The sequence below is a fragment of the Ranitomeya variabilis genome, chromosome 5 (assembly GCF_051348905.1).
Source record: "Ranitomeya variabilis isolate aRanVar5 chromosome 5, aRanVar5.hap1, whole genome shotgun sequence".
In the NCBI taxonomy this organism is placed as follows: Eukaryota; Metazoa; Chordata; class Amphibia; order Anura; family Dendrobatidae; genus Ranitomeya; species Ranitomeya variabilis.
In genome coordinates, this window is record NC_135236.1 from 614,577,770 (window position 1) to 614,602,855 (window position 25,086).

The 25,086-nt window shown below is 43.7% G+C and overlaps 1 protein-coding gene across 2 annotated transcripts in view; it reads right to left on the minus strand.

Annotated features, from left to right (window-relative positions):
- Positions 1 to 25,086, minus strand: part of MACROH2A1 (macroH2A.1 histone) — a 105,964-nt gene that overhangs the window by 66,842 nt on the left and 14,036 nt on the right. Inside the window, exons 3-6 of one of the 2 annotated variants that reach the window (XM_077266095.1) lie at positions 22,198 to 22,304; positions 13,229 to 13,426; positions 8,005 to 8,106; positions 5,520 to 5,619 (exon numbers count right to left, since the gene is read on the minus strand). In XM_077266095.1, the coding sequence (XP_077122210.1) occupies positions 5,520 to 5,619; positions 8,005 to 8,106; positions 13,229 to 13,426; positions 22,198 to 22,304 (507 nt within the window). The remainder of the gene's footprint in view (positions 1 to 5,519; positions 5,620 to 8,004; positions 8,107 to 13,228; positions 13,427 to 22,197; positions 22,305 to 25,086) is intronic. The other variant, XM_077266096.1, reaches the window with a different exon arrangement.

Consider the following 25,086-nt stretch of genomic DNA (forward strand, 5'->3'; position numbering starts at 1 on the left):
AGCCGTCTCACGTGTCGGTCAGTCTTTTGATATTTATATGGGCATGTAGGTCATAGGAAGCTGAATATAATGTTACCTTGATGTCTACGATCAGATGTCTTATTTCAGAGAAATCCACGTTTTTCTGATATGTAAATGCACTTTTCCTGGCTGTGGGCCGGACACTCCTCTGCCCCAGAGCTGTTTTTAAATCCTACTGCCAGATTCCCTTTCTACAGCTTCTCCCCACACTGCACTAGGTGACTGACAGCTCTCTCCCTATGTATGTACACACATGAAGAGACTTGTCAATCACTTGGCGCTAAGAGGGGAGGAGCGGGGTAGCTGAGTGCACAAGCCGGCTAATGGCAGCACCGGCCTATTCTCGTCTCTGCCTATGGTCTCTAAAATTATAGACATTCCTTATGGGATCTTCAAACTACTCTCCGAAACACCCAAGTTCTGGCACCAAGAATCAACTGACAGATTCCCTTTAAAGATGAAAAGAGTCAGTAAGTAGTTTCAACTCAGAGCTGGCAAGGCCTAGGAACCTATTTAAATGAACTTTTGTGCATTTTCTTAATACCAGCAAGACAAAATGTTTTAATTCTCGTCACTCACAGAAAATGTGAATCCGTCAGAAGAGGGCTTCTTCATGTGCAATGCCCCGGGCCCTCTGCACTGAATGCTCCCTGACCACTTCCCTCTGCATTTGTCAGGCGGGCCAATGAGATGTCTTTTTCAGATATTTAGATTCGCAAATAGTTTATCTGCGAATGATTCACAATATCTTCCACTCTCCTCTTCCATTCTTGAGCCTTTTGTTCTCATGAATGTTCTCCTGTAGAAGTTTATAAGCCTGGTCTGATCCATCCTTTAGTGCCGGTACTCTCCGGCAGTCAGCAAAGTCTGTGCTGCAGGGAGTTGGTAACTGTCCGGAGGAGTGTCTCCTGTACGTTGCTGTTATTTTTAGTCGACCTGAAAATCACTGTGGCTGTTTTCCCGTGTACGCCTAGGAGAGCGGTCTTCATCTATCTTAGATACCTATAAGATTGTCTTGTACGTAAGACAATTTGCAGTTTGGGCTGCGTTACCCGAAGTGAAGACCATTGATCCAATTATATAAGAAGCTGTTTTTATTCCACAATGCCCTTCCACACTGGACTGGCGACTTTTCTCAAGTGTAGAAACCGACTGTACAGTGCATATAGGAGCAGGAGGGGTTTAAATAGCCTGGAATGGCTCTCCCCAAATCCTCCATTACCCTTCCCGCACTGTTTTCTCATTCCTCACTTACATGCAATCTCTATGCCCTCTCTTCACACCTTCTTCAACTAGCTGTAAGGTGTTTTTTGTTGTTTCTTACTGTTCCCTCAGAAAAAAAACCTCCCCTCCAATGAATTTCACTTTCACGTACTTATTCTTTATCATTTTTCAAAGCACCACTTAGCTCACAATACTCCTTCTCACAATATTTTATTCTTCTTATTCCATTTAACTCGGTATTTACCCCTTCTACTATCTTTGCTTTCTTCATTTTTACACAATTTATTTTCTCACAACTCTACTTACGGTACTTCTTTTCCATAAAACTACACTTTTCCTTGTATATTGCTTTTTTCTGACCAGCATTGAACCTGTCAACTTCAGAGCTCACCCCTTGTTCCTTCCTTCACACTATAGGTCAGATACAATTCCTTACCACTTTCCTTCACCTCCCGCTCTCTTCTCCACTGCCTTCTTAGTTTTCCCCCTTACCTAGCAGAAACTCTCCTACCTATCCTCTAGCTCTGCCATATTCCTGTTTTTTTTTCCGTCTTTCTTCTCCTTCATTTTAACAACAGTGTTCTAGCCCCACTTCCATCTTAGTTTTTTCTTCTCTTTTCTGTCCTGAATTTTTCTATACTCGCCTTTTTACATTTTGGTTATACCTCTCACCGCACCTATACTTATTATTCATGACCTTCTCCCCTCCATTTGACCCTGTCTTCCCCTCCCACATCTTCAAATCCTTTGTGGGTGTTTCCTCTGTATAGTTTTCTTTGTTGGTGCCTATCCCAGGCTATTTGAACCCCTCCTGTTCCTATGTATACTGTATAGTTGTTTTTTTACACTTGAGAAAGTCGCCAGTCTGGTTTGGAAGGGCATTGTGGACTAAAAAATCTTTATATTATTGGATCCAGCATCTTTCTTTTGGTTAGCGCAGCCCAAACTGTGAATTGTCTTTTCCTTCAAGCATCCGGTGGAGTTCGTCCCCGCCTACAGGGCAGAAGCGACCATTATTGAGCATTCACAGGAGTTGGGCCTTCACAACTCGCTCAGGTGAGCACTTTATCTGGATATAATATACCTTTTATAAAGGTATCACCCAATGATCTGATGATCTCTCTTTCCCTACCGTATTTATCTACAAGACTGGCTATATATATATATATATATATATATATATATATATATATATACACAGTTATATGAAAAAGTTTGGGCACCCCTATTAATCTTAAGCTTAATGTTTTATAAAAATTGTTTTTTTTTGCAACAGCTATTTCAGTTTCATATATCTAATAACTGTTGGACACAGTAATGTTTCTGCCTTGAAATGAGGTTTATTGTACTAACAGAAAATGTGCAATCTGCATTCAAACAAAATTTGACAGGTGCGTAAGTATGGGCACCCTTATCATTTTCTTGTTTTAAATACTCCTACCTACTTTTTACTGACTTACTAAAGCACTTTTTTGGGAGTTTTGTAACCTCATTGAGCTTTCAACTTCATAGCCAGGTGTATGCAATCATGAGAAAAGCTACTTAAAGTGGCCACTTGCAAGTTGTTCTCCTGTTTGGGGCCATGTGCACACGCTGCGGATTCCAATGCGGAATTTTCCGCTGCGGATTCCAATGCGGAATTTTCCGCTGCGGAATTGATAAATCCGCAGTGAAAAACCGCTGCGGTTTTTACTGCGGATTTATCGCGGTTTCTTCTGCGGTTTCCTCTGTGGGTTTTCACCTGCAGATTCCTATTGGAGCAGGTGGAAACCCGCAGCGGATTCCGCAGAAAGAATTGACATGCTGCGGAAAATAAACCGCTGCGTTTCCGCGCGTTTTTTTCCGCAGCATGTGCACTGCGGATTTTGTTTCCCATAGGTTTACATTGTACTGTAAACTCATGGGAAACTGCTGCGCATCCGCAGCTGTGGAAACGCTGCGGATCCGCAGCAAAATCCGCAGCGTGTGCACATAGCCTCAATCTCCTCTGAAGAGTGGCATCATGGGCTCCTCAAAACAACTGTCAAATGATCTGAAAACAAAGATTATTCAATATAGTTGTTCAGGGGAAGGATACAAAAAGCTGTCTCACAGATTTAACCTGTCAATTTCCACTGTGAGGAACATAGTAAGGAAATGGAAGAACACAGGTACAGTTCTTGTTAAGGCCAGAAGTGGCAGGCCAAGAAAAACATCAGAAAGGCAGAGAAGAATGATGAGATCAGTCAAGGACAATCCTCAGACCACCTCCAGAGAGCTGCAGCATCAACTTGCTGCAGATGGTGTCACTGTGCATCGGTCAACTATACAACGCACTTTGCACAAGGAGAAGCTGTATGGGAGAGTGATGCGAAAGAAGCCGTTTCTGCAAGCACGCCACAAACAGAGTCGGCTGAGGTATGCAAAAGCACATTTGGAGAAGCCAATTTATTTTTGGAAGAAGGTCCTGTGGACTGATGAAACCAAGATTGAGTTGTTTGGTCATACAAAAAGGCGTTATGCATGGCGGCAAAAAAACACAGCATTCCAAGAAAAACACTTGCTACCCACAGTAAAATTTGGTGGAGGTTCCATCATGCTTTGGGGCTGTGTGGCCAATGCCGGCACCGGGAATCTTGTTAAAGTTGAGGGACGCATGGATTCCTGTCAGTATCAGCAGATTCTTGACAATAATGTTCATGAATCAGTGACAAAGTTGAAGTTACGCAGGGGATGGATCTTTCAGCGAGACAATGATCCAAAACACCGCTCCAAATCTACTCAGGCATTCATGCAGAGGAACAATTACACTGTTCTGGAATGGCCATCCCAGTCCCCAGACCTGAATATCATTGAACATCTGTGGGATCATTTGAAGAGGGCTGCCCATGCTCGGCAACCATCAAACTTAACTGAACTGGAATTGTTTTGAAAAGAGGAATGGTCAAAAATACCTTCATCCAGGATCCAGGAACACATTAAAAGCTACAGGAAGCGACTAGAGGCTGATATTTTTGCAAAAGGAGGATCTACTATATATTAGTGTCACTTTTCTGGTGAGGTGCCCATACTTATGCACCTGTCAAATTTTGTTTGAATGCAGATTGCACTTTTTCTGTTAGTACAAAAAACCTCATTTCAAGGCACAAACATTACTGTGTCCAACAGTTATTAGATATATGAAACTGAAATAGCTGTTGCAAAAAAAAAAATTTTTAGAAAACATTAAGCTTAAGATTAATAGGGGTGCCCAAACTTTTTCATATAAGGCTTCTTTCACACTAGCGTCGGGCTCGGCCCGTCGCAGTGCATCGGGCCGAGGTTACCGACGCTAGCGTTGTACACACCGCACAACGGGGGCAGCGGATGCATTTTTCCAGCGCATCCGCCGCCCCATTGTGAGGTGCAGGGAGGTGGGGGCGGAGTTCCGGCCGCGCATGCGCGGTCGGAAAAAGCGGACACGTCGCACAAAAAAAGTTATATGTAGCGTTTTTTTTGTGCCGACAGTCCGCCAAAGCACGACGCATCCGTCGCACGACGGTTGCGACGTGTGTCAATGCGTCGCAATGCGTCGCTAATGTTAGTCAATGGGGAAAAAACACATCCTGCAGACAACTTTGCAGGATGCGTTTTTTTAGCCAAAACGACGCATTGCAAAAAACGCTAGTGTGAAAGTAGCCTAACTGTATATATATATACATATATATCTTTCCAAGTTTGTTCTTCTTTTTTCGGTACTGTTAAAATAGGCTGTTAGGATCTGAGAATGAGGACACGTGGTATGCCAGGGCACTCGGTGCAGTGAAACCAGGGCACAGCACATGAAGGAATCCCCCTCACAGACCTCTGAATACGGAACAAAGGGGATAAACATTTTTCTTCTTGGTTTTGCTGAAACAGTTATGTTTAAAGCAGCTCTCAGACCTCCTACCAAGCACTGCTAACAATTTATCAGATAGCCTTAAGACCAGAGATCTGACTTCCGTAGTCAGCTCCACTAAGTTTTTTTAACACCAGTTTTGATAGATTTTCCCAAAATTGCATTCAGATAATACGTCCATTCAGTAAATACAGACTTCAAGGTATGCTGCTGACATCTCTGCCTTCTAAAGGGAGCAATTGAAAGAATTCATATTTCTATAACCATTCTATAACAAATTAATTGACTTCATATAGTTCACATACGTTCAGTCAAATAGATCTTATTGAGTCTTCCACATCTGATTCTCCCAACTTTGGAATCCAAAATTATCTCTCAACCATTAGCTTTTATAAACAACCCAAGTCCCATTTACCTATATCGTCTTTAAGGTCAATGTCAGCATTGGTAGGGTTGATAACAGCCTCCACCTCAAATCCGGCTAAATTATTGATTTCACTGTGAATAAGGTTGAGCTGCAAAGAAAAGCATGAGCGGGGAAGTAGTAGAGCAGCGGGAAGAGACCAGGACCGCAGCAAAGTAGAAAGCGTCAGAGCCAGATGCAGGACCCTCAACGTAAAAGTGCCAGTACCAGTGAAAAACAGGTTATAGGAGGAAGGCCGCTGTGGAGAGCACGCTGACTGCTTCTCAGAAATTACTAAACCCATGCATAATTACATCTCACACATTTACCTTCATAAAATCATCTCATGCATCAATATTGGTGAGGGGTCGGAGAGAAGCTGGGTGTCATGAGCATGAGGTTTGCAATACAAAGACCCAACCTGCTGTGTGGTTTATGTATTTCATGGCTACTACGCACACATCGATGTAATCCTCGCGGGCCCAGGTAGACTATGCAGCTATTTCTATGCAATATACAGACAAGGTGAGACAAACATCAGGTTGGTGTGATAACTGCACGACCATTTTTTATTATGTCACAGAAGGTATTATTGACATTGTCTGTGTAGGTCTCTTTTTTACAGCCATTTAGAAAATCCCAAATTAAAATCCATGGGCCAGGATTACAAGTAACTCTCTAAAATGGGACATTCAATTCTAAAAACGTCAAAAAAAAAATCAACATTCACCTACAGATCCCCTGATGCTCATCTGTAGGGCTATCTGGGTCCTCCACCTATGTTCTTGCCTCCTCTTTCTGTGGGAACGACACCTGACCACTGAAGTCCATCAGAAGCTTGCGGTGATGATAAGATGGTCACCACTGCAGCCACTGGTTGTCTTCAGCAGTCACATGCTGTCCCCACAAAACGAGGCAAGGAGATAAGCGGGGTGCCAGATAGCGCTACTGAAGAACATCAGGGGTAGACAATTGTGAAGATTTGCGCATGTGTACATAGGCCTAAAGAACATGTAGGAGCTCTGCACATCAGAACTATTTTATGACACTTTAATGGGGTAGTCCACTACCTGGCATGATACTGACGCACAAGCCCCGGGAGATTTGGTGTTGACGTCACTGGAATGCCGCTGATGCAGTAGCTGACTGTTGTCTGCCCTTATTCACACCGAGGTCAACATTGACACATGGTAAGGTTTTAATATTAGACAGTGTAGGACTGTCCCGATTAGAGTTACCGTGTCGTGGTGGCATGGCTTTTATGATATTTCTGATCAAAACCAGTATCTTAGTAGTTGAGTATATGTCAGTTTTATTTTACAAGAGGGACTGCTTTATTTAAAAATGGGTTATCCAGGTATAACCCCATTAAGCCCTTCATGACCGGGCGATTTTATGCTTTTGCCTGTTCATTTATTCTAGTTTTCTTCCAAGGAGACGTAACTTTTTTATTTTTCGGCCGACATGGCGATATGAGGGCTTGTTTATTGAGCTTAGTTTTGAATGATACTTTTCATTTTACCACGTTCATTGTGGAATAAATGTGTCTGATTTTTTTGGCCAGTATGATTACAGTGATTCCAAACTTATGGACTTGCTTTTTATTTAAATGTTGAAAAAGAAAATCAGGACTTTGTATATAAAAAGTGGTGTGTGTTGCCACTTTCTGAGTCCAATAATGGTTTAATTTCTCCATAGATACACTGATGTGGGATTATTTTTGCATGGCGAGTTGTTGTGTTCTTGATATTTTGGGGTTCATACAAAGCTTTGATCACTTTCTACTTTTGCAGAGGTGCAGCGACTAAAAAAAATAACAGTATTTGTGGTTAGATTTTTTATTTTTTTTGCTTTACGCTACTTACAGTATTGGTTAAATAATTAAATATTTTGGTAGGTCAGTCTTATACTGACATGATGATACCAAATATGATTTTAATATTATTTAATTTTAAATGAAGAGAATTTCAATCTTTATATTATTTTTATATCTTTAAAAACATTTTGTTTTACTTTTATTCTGCAGTCCAATTAGGAGACTTGAACCTGCGACCATTTGATGAGGAAAATGATGGTTTCTTATGAAGACCAACCAGTACGAAGATGGCAGTACATGCACGGCACCGAAAACTGCATAAAAACATTAATTTATGTGAAGAGTTGGCTGTATGGGAAATGTATTGGTATAGATATGGGGCAATAATAGATATTTTTTCAGAATTAATGTTTTATTTGCGCTTGTTAAAAGCGTGAACATTTTGCCCCCAGCAGTCATTCATCCTGGTCTTGTGGGTAAGATTCTAGTGATCGTAATCCTGATGTTTGACTCACCTTGTTTTATTATTTGCTGTTTGTTGGTGGTCATGTATTTTATATTGTTATTTATGTTAGTGCTCATGACCCCCATATACTGTATCTAATGAGTTAAGTAGCGCAGAATCTCATATTCCTGGTTCCTGGTTTAGTGATCATTTAGATTTGTATAGATGGAGCATACCTTTTGTCCAAGAAAAAGGCTTTTTGTGGAGAGGATGGTGAACCCATCTGCTGGAGTACCTTCAGTGGTGCTGTCTGCGCTGCTCACTTCTCCTTGCTTCTTCTGAACACACACAAAACATAATGGCCATATTAGCTACACATTACATACACTATCACAGGAGTGAGGAGCCTGTAATTAATAAGCCATGAGGGAGTCAATATCAGCATAAGAACAGCGAGTAATTCCTGTGTGTAATTATCAGGATTCCATGTCTTCATCTGTGAGTACAAGTATAACCCGTCCTATCATTGATAATTGTGAAGGCACAAGCTTGGGGCTGATTTACTACTCCAGCTGAGCCACAATTCTGGCATACATGCCGTGTGCTACCTTTATACATGGTAATGAGATGGAAATGGTGTCACTGGTAATGGTGTAGTCTCACTGCCAATTTACTTACACCTTTCCAGGAAGAAGAATAGGAAAAAATGCTCCACACTGAGAAATGATGTGCCAGAATTGTAATTTAACGAGGAAGGAAATGTTTCCATAAAACAGACATGTCAGGAGAGGGAACTGTTCATGTTTCGGAAGTCTAAAACCCAACGATCAGGGTTGAGGTTCAGCTCACACTACGTGACAGCAGACGTGAGAAGTCAGGACTCCTTGGCACTGGTGCCGGGAGCAGGCGGGCATGTGACCGCAAGTACGTATGCGATTTGCATACATGCGGGCAAGTGCCAAATACGTGTGTGTAGCCTCGCTCAATGCAAGTGAATGGGATGAGGCCAGGCATGCTTAGTCAGAATGTGGCCAGATGTATGCAAATCGTATACTTGAGGTCACATGACTGCCTGCGCCGACACAGGAGAATCCTGACAGCTTCCCTCACAGTGAGCCCCAAGCCGGGACAACCCCTTTATTTCCTGCAGCTCAACATCGCAATTGCAACATCAAGAAGGAAAAGTTGTGGATTTCTAGAAGTAACAAGATTGATAGACATTATAATGATGTGCAAAGGATGAAAAAATTAAAACACCATCTTCAAAACAACTCAGTGTATTCGATATTGAGAGAAGTACACGCACTTACACGTCTTGGCTGCGGTTAATGATGTCATTAATGCATGTCTGAGGAATGTTCTGCCACGCTGAGAGCTCTTGGGCAAATTATCAATTCACCTTGGCAGCTCCATTTCCAATTGACGACTGATGACGTCCCATATGTGCTCAATGGCAGACAAGTACGGAGATGCGGCAGAACCTGGTAGCATGTTTAGGCCACGCAAGCTGATCACAATAGCATGAGAAACGTGATCTGGTGTGGGGATGATGAAAATTGGCTTCAAGGACACTTTGGAGAAATGGCTGTGATAATGGTTCCACAATTAATCCTATATGCACTGTAAGTGAACCAAGCCTAAGGCATCAAACAACTCCCACACAAACCATCAGAAGATAGCAGGTCTATGGGCTATAAGCCAAAGGTCCAGCTACAGATGTACACCGACCTCACGCCACCGCTCCCAAAGGCTATCATGGTGCAGAGCACGACAGCAATAGAGGCCAGAATGGAAATCTATCCACTTCAGTGGTAAGTGCCGTTTTTTGCCTTGGACACGATAGCCGGATATTGGTAGGGAGACCACAGTGGCAATGCCATGAAAAGGCCTTCTCGAGAGAACACAAGAGTTCTACTGCCAAAACTATATTGTGGGGTGGCAAAATGTACAGTAGCTGGACCCCACTAGCCTTCATTCCAGGTACACTAACAGCTCGGCGTTACATTGATGTCGCTGTGGAACCAGAGGTACAACAATTTCTAAAAAGGGTGCCAGGAGCCATTTTTCCAACATCAAAATGCCAGGCTACATGTTGCTGCTTTTACTGTGAGCAGGATGAGAGGGGCTTAAACGTGCTACCATAAGCCTACAGTGCCTTTGGATTTGTCTCCCAGGGCACATCTGGGACATCACTAGTTGACAATAGCAAAAGTGAGCTGCCAGTAGCGGATCTTGATGTATTCAGAATGGCCAAACATTCCTGTTCAATAGCTGCCCGGTTTTTAAGTTCATACATTCCTACGCATGGCACTCGGTACTGAATAAAATGTAATGTTTAGGTCATTTTGTTTCCGTTTTATATCAATAACATGTCTATTGATTCCGTGATTTCTATAACTCTACAACTTTTCCTTCTTGGTGTTGCAATTTCAATATTAAAGATTGTAATTTATTGATTGGGTTTTATTATTTTTGGAGGACAGGATGCTAAAAGTGTATAGTTGTTTTACTGTTTAGTAGTTTTGCACTATGAAAACATATTTTATGGAAAAAAATAATTTTTGGTTGCCCTATTTTTTATGCTTTATGTTTCTATGTAGCAGTATGAAGACCAGTTGTGGTTTATATTGGGGCATATATTTTTTTTTTTTTTGGGGGGGAGGAAAGATGATGGCAGAAAGAAACAAAATTTGTTATTTATTATACCAAGAACGTAATTAATATGATATCTTTATTTCAAGCTATGAGTGGGCTGATAAAAAAATATTTTTAAAATTGTTTTATTAACCCCTTAACAAAACATGACATAAACTTACGTAATTGGTTGTGTCCCTGCCTTTGATGCGGACTCGCACTTCGAGCCCGCATCTTTGCCTGCAAATTATAGTTGATTTTATCAGCCATCGGTTGTTCACACTGCTCACACTGGTGGGTAGCCAGCGTATAACTCTGATGAGTGCTATCTAATGTTTCAAAGGATAGCACTCGCCCGAATTTTAGGGTATGTGCACACGTTGCCGATTTGGCTGCGGATCCGCAGCAGTTTTCCATGCATTGTACAGCACCATGTAAACCTATGGAAAACCAAATCCGCAGTGAACATGCTGTGGAAAATACCGCGCTAAAAAGCTGCGGTTTATTTTCCACAGCATGTCAATTCTTTGTGCGGATTCCGCAGCGTTTTACACCTGCTCCATAACTGGAATCCGCAGGTGTAAAAACGCAGGTGTAAAAACGCAGGTGAAAACCGCGGTAAATCCGCAGGGTATTTTACCTGCGGATTTTTCAGAATCTGCGCTGAAAAATCCGCACACGGATCCGCAATGTGTGCACATACCCTTATACTATGGAGCAGTGCCGACTAGCGTTTATTTTGTCATGCAGAGTCGCCATGAGAAAAAAAACACTGCATGCTGCTATTCGCAGATATGTTGGACAGCGCTCACTCAAACAAGTCTATGGGTGCGTGCAAAACATTGGACTGCACGTGGATGTCATCAGAGTGCAGTCTGATATATGCCGATTCACAGAATATAAAAGATGGAGAAATGATGTTCTTCTTCTTCTCTTTACCTGTGATTGTGATCCGATTCTCTCGCATGTGAGAATTGAATCAACGTAAGATGACACTCGGCTCACGCTCACAGTTTTGAGCTGTGGGTCATTTGCACATATAATCATCGGATGCTACTCGCCAGTGTAAATGAGCCCGAAACCTAATAAATTTCACTGTCAATCTCTGGCAGTGCAATTTAAAACGCGCAGGCAGGAGGGGGGTACGTCGTTCCACGTTCCCTTCGTTGATCTCGTGACATGATCGTGTGACATCGATGGATAGTCATGACACCTAGGGGTCTGCTGATATCCCCCTGTGCCTGTCATTACAATCCTCCTGTCAAAGCCTTCCTATGGCTGGCGTTCCTAGTAGATCGCGATTTTCACTATGCATAGCACTGTTGAGGGAAAATCACAGCTTCAAGTCCCCTAAAGGGCCAAATATAAAGTAAAAGTGAAAAAAAGTGAAAAAAAATATGCAAGGATTTGTGCAACTCTGTATCTGCAGAAGATCTGTGGTCAGTTCTCCAAGATGTCTGCAACACCCTCCTAGCCATGTTTCTTCAAAAACTAGAAAAATATACCTAGAAGAATTGCTGCTATTTTCACCGTAAAGAGCGGTCACCAAATATTAATTTGATTTACATTTCTCTTTTGTTCATTTTGCTAATTTATACAAATAAATTATTACAGCTTGTATTTTTGAAGACATTCATACTTTGCAGCATTAGGGTACTGTCACACAGTGCAATTTTGATCGCTACGACGGTACGATTCGTGACGTTCTAGCTATATCGTTACGATATCGCAGTGTCTGACACGCAGCAGCGATCAGGGACCCTGCTGAGAATCGTACGTCGTAGCAGATCGTTTGGAACTTTCTTTCGTCGCTTGATCACCCGCTGACATCGCTGGATCGTTGCGTGTGACAGCGATCCAGCGATGTGTTCGCTTGTAACCAGAGTAAACATCGGGTAACTAAGCGCAGAGCCGCGCTTAGTAACCCGATGTTTACCCTGGTTACCAGCGTAAACGTAAAAAAAACAAACAGTACATACTCACATTCCGGTGTCTGTCCTCCGGCGTCTCAGCTTCTCTGCACTGTGAGCGCCTGCCGGCCGGAAAGCGAGCACAGCGGTGACGCGGTGACGTCACCGCTCTGCTTTCCGGCTATGGCGCTTACACAGTGGAGAGAAGCAGAACGCCGGGGGACAGACACCGGAATGTAAGTATGTACTGTTTGTTTTTTTTACGTTTACGCTGGTAACCAGGGTAAACATCGGGTTACTAAGCGCGGCCCTGCGCTTAGTAACCCGATGTTTACCCTGGTTACCCGGGGACTTCGGCATCGCTCCAGCGCCGTGATTGCACCGTGTGACCGCAGTCTACGACGCTGGAGCGATAATCATACGACGCTGCGACGTCACGGATCGTGCCGTCGTAGCGATCAAAATTGCACTGTGTGACGGTACCCTTACTTACACGTCTGCCTAAAACATTTGCACAGCACTGTATAATTAACAAGTTAATGGCTTGGAACAGTTTATTAATACTTGATATGAATACTTTTCTGCCCAATGATGACAGAAGTATTCTAGGAGTGATACCTTTATTGGCTAACCAGAAAATAATATGTTTGCAAGCTTTCAGAGCACAGAAGCTCCTTCTTCAGGCAGGATTACAAATAGATTAATAAGAAACAAGCACAACATTTAAAGAATACTACAGTAGGACATTTGTTAGGGGGTGGGAAGTGTGATGAGTCCATAGATAAGCCAAGGTAATCAAATTAGGCATCATTGGGCAGAAAAGTATTCACATCGATTTTTCTGGCTAACACGTTACCACAATACAATTTGTTATTGTACATCTTAATACTTGATAGAAATACGGTCAGTACCATACCTTGGATTTCCTCACCCCCTTTTTGGCACCCGGCTTTTTTGCGGTTGATTTTTTTGGTGTAGTGGTTTTGGCCTTCTTTGCTTGAGGAGCTGTGATAATAGCTTCCAGTTTTCCTTTCGTTCCCCTTTTCTTTGCCAGCAGTTCAGGGTGAATATTTGGTAACACGCCACCGCTTGCTATTGTGACACCTTTTAGCAACTAAAAACCCATTGAAAATAAATTACGGTAGTATCAAATTAATTTGTATTAAGTAAAAACATACATAAAAAATACAGGACATTTAGAAGAAATATTTTTCATTACACTTGAATTTATTATTTCTTTTTAAAAATCAAATTTTGCAAACATCAAATTTTATAGCTTAAGGATGGCTATGTGACAAGACCCCCACCCATAGGAGCCACCCACCCCTAGAATGCTCTGTGCCGCAGCCCCTCCGTCAGCAGTCACTTACTGGATGGGACTGGTGGGTGAATCCAAGAAAAATACTTGGATGGCAATGGGACATGACTTCTGGAAAAAAAACAAACGGTGTACGACCTCGAAACACAAAAGTAGTGAGTTGCCAATATTCCTAGTATATTATAGTATATTTCCCACCCTCCTGTACAGATTATGGGGTAAAGGGCCACCTCTTTCAAAGGCAATCAAGAAGGTTGTCTCATAGACCAAAAAACTGGCCACATGGCTTATGAGGGTGTTTGGATATTATAAAGGAGTCCCCCTTAGGAGGCAGACTGAATAAGTAACCCGCATGTAATGCTACATAGCTGTACGCCTGCTCCTGTGTTCTCTATGACGGAGCTGCTATCAGATTCCTTGCTTATATAGCGCTATCATATTCCGCAGCGCTTTACACACATTATCATCGCTGTCCCCGATGGGGCTCACAATCTAAATTCCCTATCAGTATGTCTTTGGGATGTGGTAGGAAATCGGAGTACCTGGAGGAAACCCAGGCAAACACGGGGAGAACATACAAACTCCTTGCAGATGTTGTCCTTGATGGGATTTGACCCCAATGTTGCAATGCTGCAGTGCTAACCACTGAGCCGCCATGATTCTTCTGAGAAGGATTAGCAGTCTGAAATCAGACGTGACGGATCTTCATCTCTTCCAAGCTCCCCCCAGCAAAATGGGATTTTGGGTGCATACGCCGAAATGATTATGGACTATAATGGTACCGTCAGAGAGAACGTGCTCGCTGCTGCGCATCATTTTTGGGAGTGTACATACTCCAACGTAGTAGACTCTGTCTGGGTGTATGCTTTCATTAGACGTACCCTCCTGGAAATGATGCACAGCAGAGTGCACGCTCGCTCTCGCTTTTGAGGTGTGGTGTGGGGGGCTCGTATGTAAGCCCTGACAGGGCCACTAATCGGGTCCCTGAACGCAATATGAAAGCACCCAAATGTGTATGGCGGGGCTTCAACTATATCGGTCACCCTTATCTAAGCTTTGCGAGTCTGAGGTCATAGAATCTCTATTGCACAAAAGCTCCTGCATTGTCCAGCAGAGACATCAGGACATAGGACACATTCTTGACACAAGAATATGTGAGACTGCCGAGAACACAGGGACTGCCCCATGACCTGTGGATGTAATATCAGATCACTACTCACAGTCCACCGGAAGGTTTCATTCCGCTCACAAAATAAATTCTAACTGTATCATGAAGAGCTAATACCACATCGCCATCTAGTGGCCGCTATACTGTGTGCTGACAAAAGTAAACCATCAAGAAAAAAAGCTAAATAATGATATGTACTGAAAAAAGAAAGGCACACGTATAAAAATGACATACCACGGTGTATATCAGGAAAGAAAAGACGGAATCCAGAAAAGCAGTCCTCGTTATAGGTGACTTGTACCTAAGTGTTGGCTTATATAATGTTCAAGAATCTGGCAGGCACAGCACAGGTGATATGCACTACACATCCCAGCATGCCCTGTTCTGCTAAGTGATCTGGGTCATGTAATAAGAAAAGGATGACTGAAAAGGATTATGCCATGAACAGTATTCTGACCTAAAAACAGGAAACGTGAACACTGTGTGAATGGCTTTGGGGTCTGACCGCTGACCCAATAATGCCAGAAGGGGTCATGTGTCTCCAAGGAGAGTAAAGCAAGCAGAGTGCATGTCTGCACGGACCATGAGGTCATACATGAGCCCTGCTGCTCCCATAGTGAATAAGCCGCTGGTCAAGCATTTAATTTACATAAAAGACATACTGAGGGTCAGACAATCATATCACTGATCGGGAGCGCTGGGTGATCGATAAGGTGATCGTTGCTTCTTTTATACTTTTCTCTATTTCTGCTCATTTTGATAAAAAAAAGTTATTACGCACCAGACAACCCCCTTTAAAAGTAAAAGTCTTGATACAGGGTCACGGAAGACCGTGTCTCTCCTTAGGTTGCTGAAGTTCTACAATTAGGCCTTGTGGACTAAGGGTTTCCTTGTTCCCTCATGGTCGCAATCCAAGAAAACAGGATTTTTGGTTACTCACTGTAAAATTTCTAGGAGCCTTCATTGGGGGACACAGGAAACCAAGGGTGTATGCTGCTGCCAATAGGAGACTGACACTATGCATAAAAAAAGATAGCTCCTCCTCTGCAGTGTACACCCCACCGACTGGCACTAGGATAATCAGTTAGTGAGAAAGCAGTAGGAGAAGCAACAAGTAAAAGAAACAAACACAACTCAAACTGTAACAACATAACACAGTAATCAGAGCTGACAAACAAGGGAGGGTGCTGTGTCCTCAATGAAGGCTCCGAGAAACAGATATTACGGTGAGTAACCAAAAATCCTCTTTTCTCTATCGCTTCATTGGGGGACATAGGAAACTATGAGACACCCCAAACCAGTCCCTGGGGTGGGAACAGCAGAAAACTCCATTGAGGTCGGAGAACTCACTACTGCCACCTGCAAGATCCTTCTACCTAGGCTGGCATCCGCCAAAGCGTAGGTATGGACTCTGTAAAATTTGTCAAACATGTAGATGGAAGACCAGGTTGCCACTTTGCAGAGTTGCAAGGCGGATGACCTATGGTGTACTGCCCAGGAGGCGCTCTGTTCTTATCCTGGTATGCCTCCAAAAATGCCATTCGGATACAGCGAGTAATTGTAGCCTTGGAGGCAGGCCTCTTCGCGCACCCTCTGGAATGACAAAAAGAAAGTGTGTCATCCTAAAGGGGGCGGTCATAGCCAAATAGATCTGCACCGCCTTGACCAGGTCTAACCTATTCAGTGAACGCTCCAAAGGATGAGTTGGAGCTGGGCAAAATTAAGGGAGGAGAATATCCTCATTTAGGTGAAAGGCAGACACCACCTTGGGAAGGAATGAAGGTAGGAGCTGCAAAACCACCTTGTCCTGGCGGAGAACCAGGAAATGTGGGGCGACAGGAAATAGCCGCCAATTCCCAGATGTGTCTAATGAAGTTGATGGCCACAAGAAACACCACCTTCCAAGACAAAAAGGACAGAAAGATCTCTCGGAGTGGTTCAAAAGGAGAACTCCTAAGGGCCTCCAGGACAAAATTGAGGTCCCAGGGGTCCACGGGTGTCCGGTACGGGGGCGCAGCGTGCGCTACCCCTTGGAGAAAGATTTTGACCTGAGAACGGGAGGATACATTTTTCTGAAAAAGAATAGAATGTGCTGACACCTGGTCCTTTAGCCAACTAAGAGCAAGACCAGCGTCAAGTCCCGCCCGAAGAAACACCAGAATGGAACGGAGAGCAAAGGACATAGGCGGGATGTGTTTAGACTCACATCAGCTGAAAAAGTTTGATAATAGACCTGGGATGACAAAGGCATCCTAGCCTGGATCATAGTCTGAATCACTCAATCTGAAAACCCAGATGCTCTCAAAACCGCGGTTTCAACAGCCACGCCGTTAAATTGAGAGACCAAGAATTCTGGTGGCAGATTAGACCTTGGGACAGAAGATCCCGTCTGTCTGGGAGCCTCCAGAGGGCGACCGCAAGAAGATTGATGATCCCTGCGAACCAAGACCTCCTGGGCCAATCCAGTGCTATCAGAACGATCGTCCCGCTTTCCGCCTTGATTTTTTTTCAACAGCATGGAAAGAAGGGGGAGGAAACAGATAGGGAAGAACAAAGCTGTGACCAGGGTATTGCATGAGCGTCGGCACCCACCGTGAGAGGGTCGTGGGACCTGGAAACGAACTGTGGAACCTTCCTGTTCAGCCGGGACGCCATCAAGTCCACATCTGGAGTTCCCCATTGAAGGCAAACCTGATGGGTTTGCCACTCTCCCGCCATGAGACCCTTCCAGCTAAGAAAGTTGGAGGCACAATTGTCCACGCCGGGAATATGCACTGCAGATAATGCTGGAACCGTTACATCTGCCCAGAGCAGAATCTTAGATACCTCGGCCATCGGCAAGGGATTCCGAGTCCCGCTTTGATGATTGACATATGCCACAGCCGTGGCATTGTCCGTCTGAACTCGGATTGGCAGACCCGAGAAGCCTTTCCCAGTGTCTGAGGGACAGAAGAAAAGTCCTTATCTCGAGGAAGTTGATCGGCAGATAAGATTCCTCTGCCAATCGATGTCCCTGGATGATCACGTGGCAAAAGACCGCACCCCAGCCGAGAAGACTGGCGTCTGCTGTCATCACCTGACAGTGAACGGGAAGGAAGGTCCGACCCTGGAAGATGAGAGGGGATGACAGCCACCAATTGAAAGATCGTTTGACCTGGAAGGAGAATCGAACCGGACGATCCAGAGAACACACCTGTTCCACTGAGATAGGATGACCTGGTGAAGCGGTCTTGCAGAAAGCGAACCCCCTGCTAGAGGATTGATCTCTTCTCCTTGGGAAGAAAAACCCTTGTCTGGCAAGTGTCGAACAGCATGCCTAGAAAAATGAGGCGCTGAGTCAGGACAAGGCAAGACTTTCAACTGTTGATTAGCCATCCGAATCGGGACAAGGTGTCGAGAATGATGGACAGACTTTCTTGGGCCTGGTAAAATAACGCAGCCTTGATGAGAATGTTGTCGAAGTATGGGATGAGCACTAGACCTCTGATCCATAGAATGCCATGATTTTTGTGAGAACCCTGGGAGCGGTTGCGAGCCCGAATGACAGAGTGACAAACTGAAAATGATCCTGCCACACTGCAAAACGCAGGAATCTCTGATGCCTTGAGAAAATAGGGACATGGAGATAGGCGTCCTGGATGTCTATGGAACACAGGAACTCCTGCGACTACATGGAAGCAATTACTGACCAAAGGGACTCCATCCTGAAATGTCGCAGGCAGACCCTTTTCTTCAGTAACTTTAGATCCAGGATGGGTTGAACCAAGCCATCCATCTTTGGCACCACAAATAGGTGTGACTAAAATCCTGTGAAATGTTCCCGGACTGGAATGGGAACAATGACGCCTGAACTGAGAAGGGAGGCGATGGACGCAAAGCACCACAGAACTAGAGAAGCATCTCTTGGAGGACGGGATTCGAAGAATCGATCTCGGAGCAGCAAAATGAAATCTATTTTGTATCCAAAGGATAAAACCTCCCTGATCCATGCGTCCTCCACCGAGGTAAACCAGATGTCTCTGGAAAAGTGGAGAAGGTGCCCAGCCTGGGGTATTCTCTGGAATTGAGTCATGCAGAGGAAGATCTGCCTGGTCTAGGTCTGGAGGATCTACCCTGTGCATTACGGGGATGCCAGGAGGGGGTGGGTTTAAAGGAAGCCCTTATCCTATCCTGGCGAGCCTGTGGCCTCTCTTGGTGGGAAAAATCCTCCACCGCAGAGAAATGACGAAAAGGCCGAAAGGACAAAAACTTGCGCTTTAGAGGAGGGCGACGAAGTTTAGATAGAGGAAGAAGGGTGCTCGTCCCTCCGGTGGCCTCCCTAATAATTTGGTCCAACTTGGAGCCAAATAGATGGGAGACCTGGAAAGGCAAGTTGGTAAGGGACTTCTGTGAAGATAAGTCCACCTGTCACGCCTTAAGCCAAATAGTCTGTTGGATGGCCACAATATTGCTGGACGCTTGAGCCAGATATCATGTATTTCCCTGCATGAGAAATCTGACCCGGGAGGTTGGCCAATTCCTCCGGTCGTGCTCCAGAAAGAATGCCCTGAGTTGTTTAGCCTATGCAGCTAAGGACTTTCACACCCAGATGGTGGCAAAGGCAGGGCACAATGTAAAAGTGGCCGCTTCAAAGACAGACTTTGCGAAGGACTCTATGATTCTGTCATTGGAGTCCTTGAGGGATGCTCAATTCGTAAGAGGGAGGTCCGTGTTGGTGGACAGTCTGGAGACTGGAGGGTCCACAGTTGGAGAATGGTCCAGTTCGCCATGAGCTCAGGGGCAAAGGGATAAAGGATGCCGAGGAGCTTCCCTCTTTGGAAGCGTCTGGTCGGGTTTTCCCGTTACATGGAAAAAACCTCTTCAAATGCTCTGTGTGGGGCAAAGACCTTGGGAACTGGTCGCGACCATCTAAATGAAACTGCCCATTCTGCGTGTTTCATGGAGGTATCCTTAATGTTAAAGGTCTGAATGACCACCACAATGAGGCTCTGTAACATGTCTCTCATATTAAAAGCTTGGTCAGAAACCAGGTCTGAGTCATCCTCTGACATTACATCTGAAACCGCCTTGTCTGACTCGGGAGAGGAGGATCGGGAAGAAGCAGTCCGCCGGGAAAGACCAGGAGGAGAGACACAGCGAGAAGAGGACCTCGAACGACACTCCCGTCTGGATCTTTTACAGCTTATGTTGGAAGGCACAGCCAGAGAGCGCTGCGACCCGCTAGCAACGGTGGAGGCCGGAAGGGGCAATCTGTCCAGGATACACACCAGGGTCTGCGACACCTTGGTGAGGTCCACCACAGAATGTGACAGAGAGGTAGCCCACAGTGGGATAGGGGCATCACTCTCTCCTGGGGCAGTAGGGGACTCCTGGGTAGCAGGCACAGGAGGGCTGGTGTAGTCCTGACAGAAGGGAGAGGACTGCCTTGAAGGGAGCTTGCATTTACATGAAGAGCAGACAAAGTGTCTGACAAGAGCAGAGGAAAAAGAAGAAGTGGCTGGAGGGCGAGAGCGCTATCCTTTAGGATTAGGCATGATGAGAAGCAGACCCACTAAGTAATGCCAGAAGGTTAGGGGACAGGAAGAGATTGCAGAGGAGGGTATCAGTCTGCAGAACAGAGCTACTCACAGTAAGATGTGAGGGCAACAAAGCCACAGCTGGAAGAACACAGATTTTCTCCACTGACCATCACTGAACCCTCAGACACATCTTGAAAAATCCAGGGTGGGACAATCAGTTTATCTGGCCACATACCTCACTGCTCTTGGTTAGCTTCCTAAGCTTGTCATTACCTCCTCTGTGGGTACCCGCCAAAAGCTGGGTGCCAGCGGACTAAAGCACCCGCTGACCCCCGTGTCTCCACATGTGGATACAAGTAATGGTAGCTTTGTATACAAGTGATGGTAGTTTTGGATACAGTTGGTGGTAGTTTTGGATACACGTGTTGGCAGTTTTGGATAAAGGTTATGGTAGTTATGGATACAGGTGGTGGTTGTTTTGGATACAGATAGTGGTAGTTTTGGATACAGATGGTGGTAGTTTTGGATACAGATGGTGGTAGTTTTGGATACAGGTGGTGGTAGTTTTGGATACAGGTGGTGGTAGTTTTGGGTACAGGTGGTGGTAGCTTTGGATACAGGTGGTGGTAGTTTTGGATACAGGTGGTGGTAGTTTTGGATACAGGTGGTGGTAGTTTTGGATACAGGTGGTGGTGGTTTTGGATACAGTTGGTGGTGGTTTTGGATACAGTTGGTGGTGGTTTTGGCTACAAGGGTTGGCAGTTTTGAATACAGTTGGTTGTTGTTTGGATACGAGTTTAGGTAGTTTTGGATATAGGTGGTGGTAGTTTTGGATACAGGTGGTGGTAGTTTTGGATACAGGTGGTGGTAGTTTTGGATACAGTTGGTGGTGGTTTTGGATACAGTTGGTGGTGGTTTTGGATACAGTTGGTGGTAGTTTTGGACACAAGTGTTGGCAGTTTTGAATACAGTTGGTGGTTGTTTGGATACAAGTTCTACCTATAGTTTTGGATATAGGTGGTGGTAGTTTTGGATACATGTGATGGCAGTTTTGGACCCAGGTGGTGGTAGTTTTAGATAAAGGCTGTTGTAGTTCTGGGTACAGGCGGTGGTAGTTTTGGATACATGTGGTGGTCATTTTGGACACAGGTGGTGATAGTTTTGGATACAGGCTGTGGCAGTATTGGAAAGAGGTGGTGGTAGTTTTGGATACAAGTGTTGTAGTTGTGAGTAGATATAATTAGTAACGTTTATTCCATTTTATTTTTTTCTGTTTACCATGAACCAAAAAACATAAAAACCCTTTTGCTTTATTTTATTTTAATGTGGGATGCTGCTGTTTTCTTTGGTTCCACTTTGCATTAAACTGAATTATTTAATTAATTTTAAACAAAAAACATACTTTTTCTATTTTATTTCCAACAGTGTAATACCAATTATGTAGGCACTATTCTTCTTATTATTTTTTTACTACTCATAATGTTTTACATTTTGTTTCTTGTAATATACAGGGTTTTTAGTAAGGAAAAAAAAACGGGTAAAAAGCCAGGATAGGAGGTTATGCTGTCAAAAGCTGTTTAACAGCTGAATGCTATGCATTAGACCTTTCATACAGCATTTTTTTTTAATGATCACTGATACTAACCACCTCTGGTATAGACATAAACATATGGAAGAGTGGGTGCATTTTTTTAGGTGATGTGCTTGCTTTTTAAATAGCCATCTAAGGGCCTAAAGGGCCAGCAATGGAGTTTCCTTTTACACTGCTGTAACCTGCACCTCTCTCAGCCCCATCTACAGAAATCTGTGAGCATACTTGTATGCATATAGCTGCACATGTATGTACAATGTGCACAGGTGTTACTTTGGTCGTTACTCACCTGATTCAATTCTTCATCATTTGCTATTGCCAGGAGGATGTGTCTGGGGGTGACTCTTCCCTTTTTATTATCTCTGGCAGCATTTCCAGCCAATTCCAGTATCTCCGCTGAAAAACAAAAAGGATACATATAAGCACCATCAGAACAGCACCTGTCTACATCCAATAAGTGCACCAATGGGGAGGTGATTTCTAATAAGTGCACCAATGGGGAGTGGTTTCTAATAAGTGCACCAATGGGGGGTGATTTCCAATAAGTGCACCAATGGAGGGGTGATTTCTAATAAGTGTGCCAATAGGGGGTGATTTCCAATAAGTGCACCAATGGGGGGGGGTGATTTCTAACAAGTGCACAAATGGAAAGGTGATTTCCAATAAGTGCTCCAATAGAGATGTGATTTCTAATACGTACACTAATGGTGCGCGATTTCCAATAAGTTCACCAATTGAGAGGTGAATTCTAATAAGTGCACCAATGGGGGTGATTTCCAATAAGTGCACCAATGGAAAGGTGATTTCTAATAAGTGCACCAATGGAAAGGTGATTTCTAATAAGTGCACCAATGGAAAGGTGATTTCTAATAAGTGCACCAATGGAGAGGTGATTTCTAATAAGTGCACCAATGGAAGGGTGATTTCTAATAAGTGCACCAATGGAGGGGTGATTTCTAATAAGTGCACCAATGGAGAGGTGATTTCTAATAAGTGCACCAATGGAAAGGTGATTTCTAATAAGTGCACCAATGGAGGGGTGATTTCTAATAAGTGCACCAATGGAGAGGTGATTTCTAATAAGTGCACCAATGGAAAGGTGATTTCTAATAAGTGCACCAATGGAAGGGTGATTTCTAATAAGTGCACCAATGGAGAGGTGATTTCTAATAAGTGCACCAATGGAAAGGTGATTTCTAATAAGTGCACCAATGGAAGGGTGATTTCTAATAAGTGCACCAATGGAGAGGTGATTTCTAATAAGTGCACCAATGGAGGGGTGATTTCTAATAAGTGCACCAATGGAGAGGTGATTTCTAATAAGTGCACCAATGGAAAGGTGATTTCTAATAAGTGCACCAATGGAAGGGTGATTTCTAATAAGTGCACCAATGGAAGGGTGATTTCTAATAAGTGCACCAATGGAGAGGTGATTTCTAATAAGTGCACCAATAGAAGGGTGATTTCTAATAAGTGCACCAATAGAGAGGTGATTTCTAATAAGTGCACCAATGGAAGGTTTATTTTCTAATAAGTGCACCAATGGAGAGGTGATTTCTAATAAGTGCACCAATGGAAGGGTGATTTCTAATAAGTGCACCAATGGAAGGGTGATTTCTAATAAGTGCACCAATGGAAAGGTGATTTCTAATAAGTGCACCAATGGAAGGGTGATTTCTAATAAGTGCACCAATGGAAGGGTGATTTCTAATAAGTGCACCAATGGAGAGGTGATTTCTAATAAGTGCACCAATGGAAGGGTGATTTCTAATAAGTGCACCAATAGAGAGGTGATTTCTAATAAGTGCACCAATGGAAGGTTGATTTCTAATAAGTGCACCAATGGAGAGGTGATTTCTAATAAGTGCACCAATGGAAAGGTGATTTCTAATAAGTGCACCAATGGAGGGGTGATTTCTAATAAGTGCACCAATGGAGAGGTGATTTCTAATAAGTGCACCAATGGAAAGGTGATTTCTAATAAGTGCACCAATGGAGGGGTGATTTCTAATAAGTGCACCAATGGAGAGGTGATTTCTAATAAGTGCACCAATGGAAAGGTGATTTCTAATAAGTGCACCAATGGAAGGGTGATTTCTAATAAGTGCACCAATGGAAGGGTGATTTCTAATAAGTGCACCAATGGAGAGGTGATTTCTAATAAGTGCACCAATGGAAGGGTGATTTCTAATAAGTGCACCAATAGAGAGGTGATTTCTAATAAGTGCACCAATGGAAGGTTGATTTCTAATAAGTGCACCAATGGAGAGGTGATTTCTAATAAGTGCACCAATGGAAAGGTGATTTCTAATAAGTGCACTAATGGAGAGGTGATTTCTAAGAAGTGCACCAATGGGGGGTGATTTCTAATCAGTGCACCAATGGGGGGGGGGGGTGATTTCTAATAAGTGCACCAATAGAGAGGTGATTTCAATAAGAGCACCAATGGAGAGGTGATTTCTAATAAGTGCACCAATGGGGGTGATTTCCAATAAGAGCACCAATGGAGAGGTAATTTCCACTAAGTGCACCACTGGAGAGGTGATTTCCAATAAGTGCACTAATGGAGAGGTGATTTCTAATAAGTGCACCAATGGAGAGGTGATTTCTAATAAGTGCACCAATGGAAAGGTGATTTCTAATAAGTGCACTAATGGAGAGGCGATTTCTAATAAGTGCACCAATGGAGAGGTGATTTCCAATAAGTGCACCAATGGAGAGGTGATTTCTAAGAAGTGCACCAATGGGGGGTGATTTATAATCAGTGCATCAATGGGGGGGTGATTTCTAATAAGTGCACCAATAGAGAGGTGATTTCAATAAGAGCACCAATGGAGAGGTGATTTCTAATAAGAGCACCAATGGAGAGGTAATTTCCACTAAGTGCACCACTGGAGAGGTGATTTCCAATAAGTGCACAAGGGAGAGGTGATTTCTATTAAGTGCACCAATGGAGGGGTTTTATCCCATAAGTGCACTAATGGAAAGGTGATTTCTAATAAGTGTGCCAATGTTTTAAATTATTACCTGTCTAAAGCTACACGCATGGCTAGATTGAAATTTGTTCAGTATGTCTATATCTATTTCAGGCCAGGAAGGAAAATTTACATTTTACTTATAGTAACCTATCCAGCAACTGTATCAATTTGGTGATCTTAGGGTATGTGCACAAAGCATC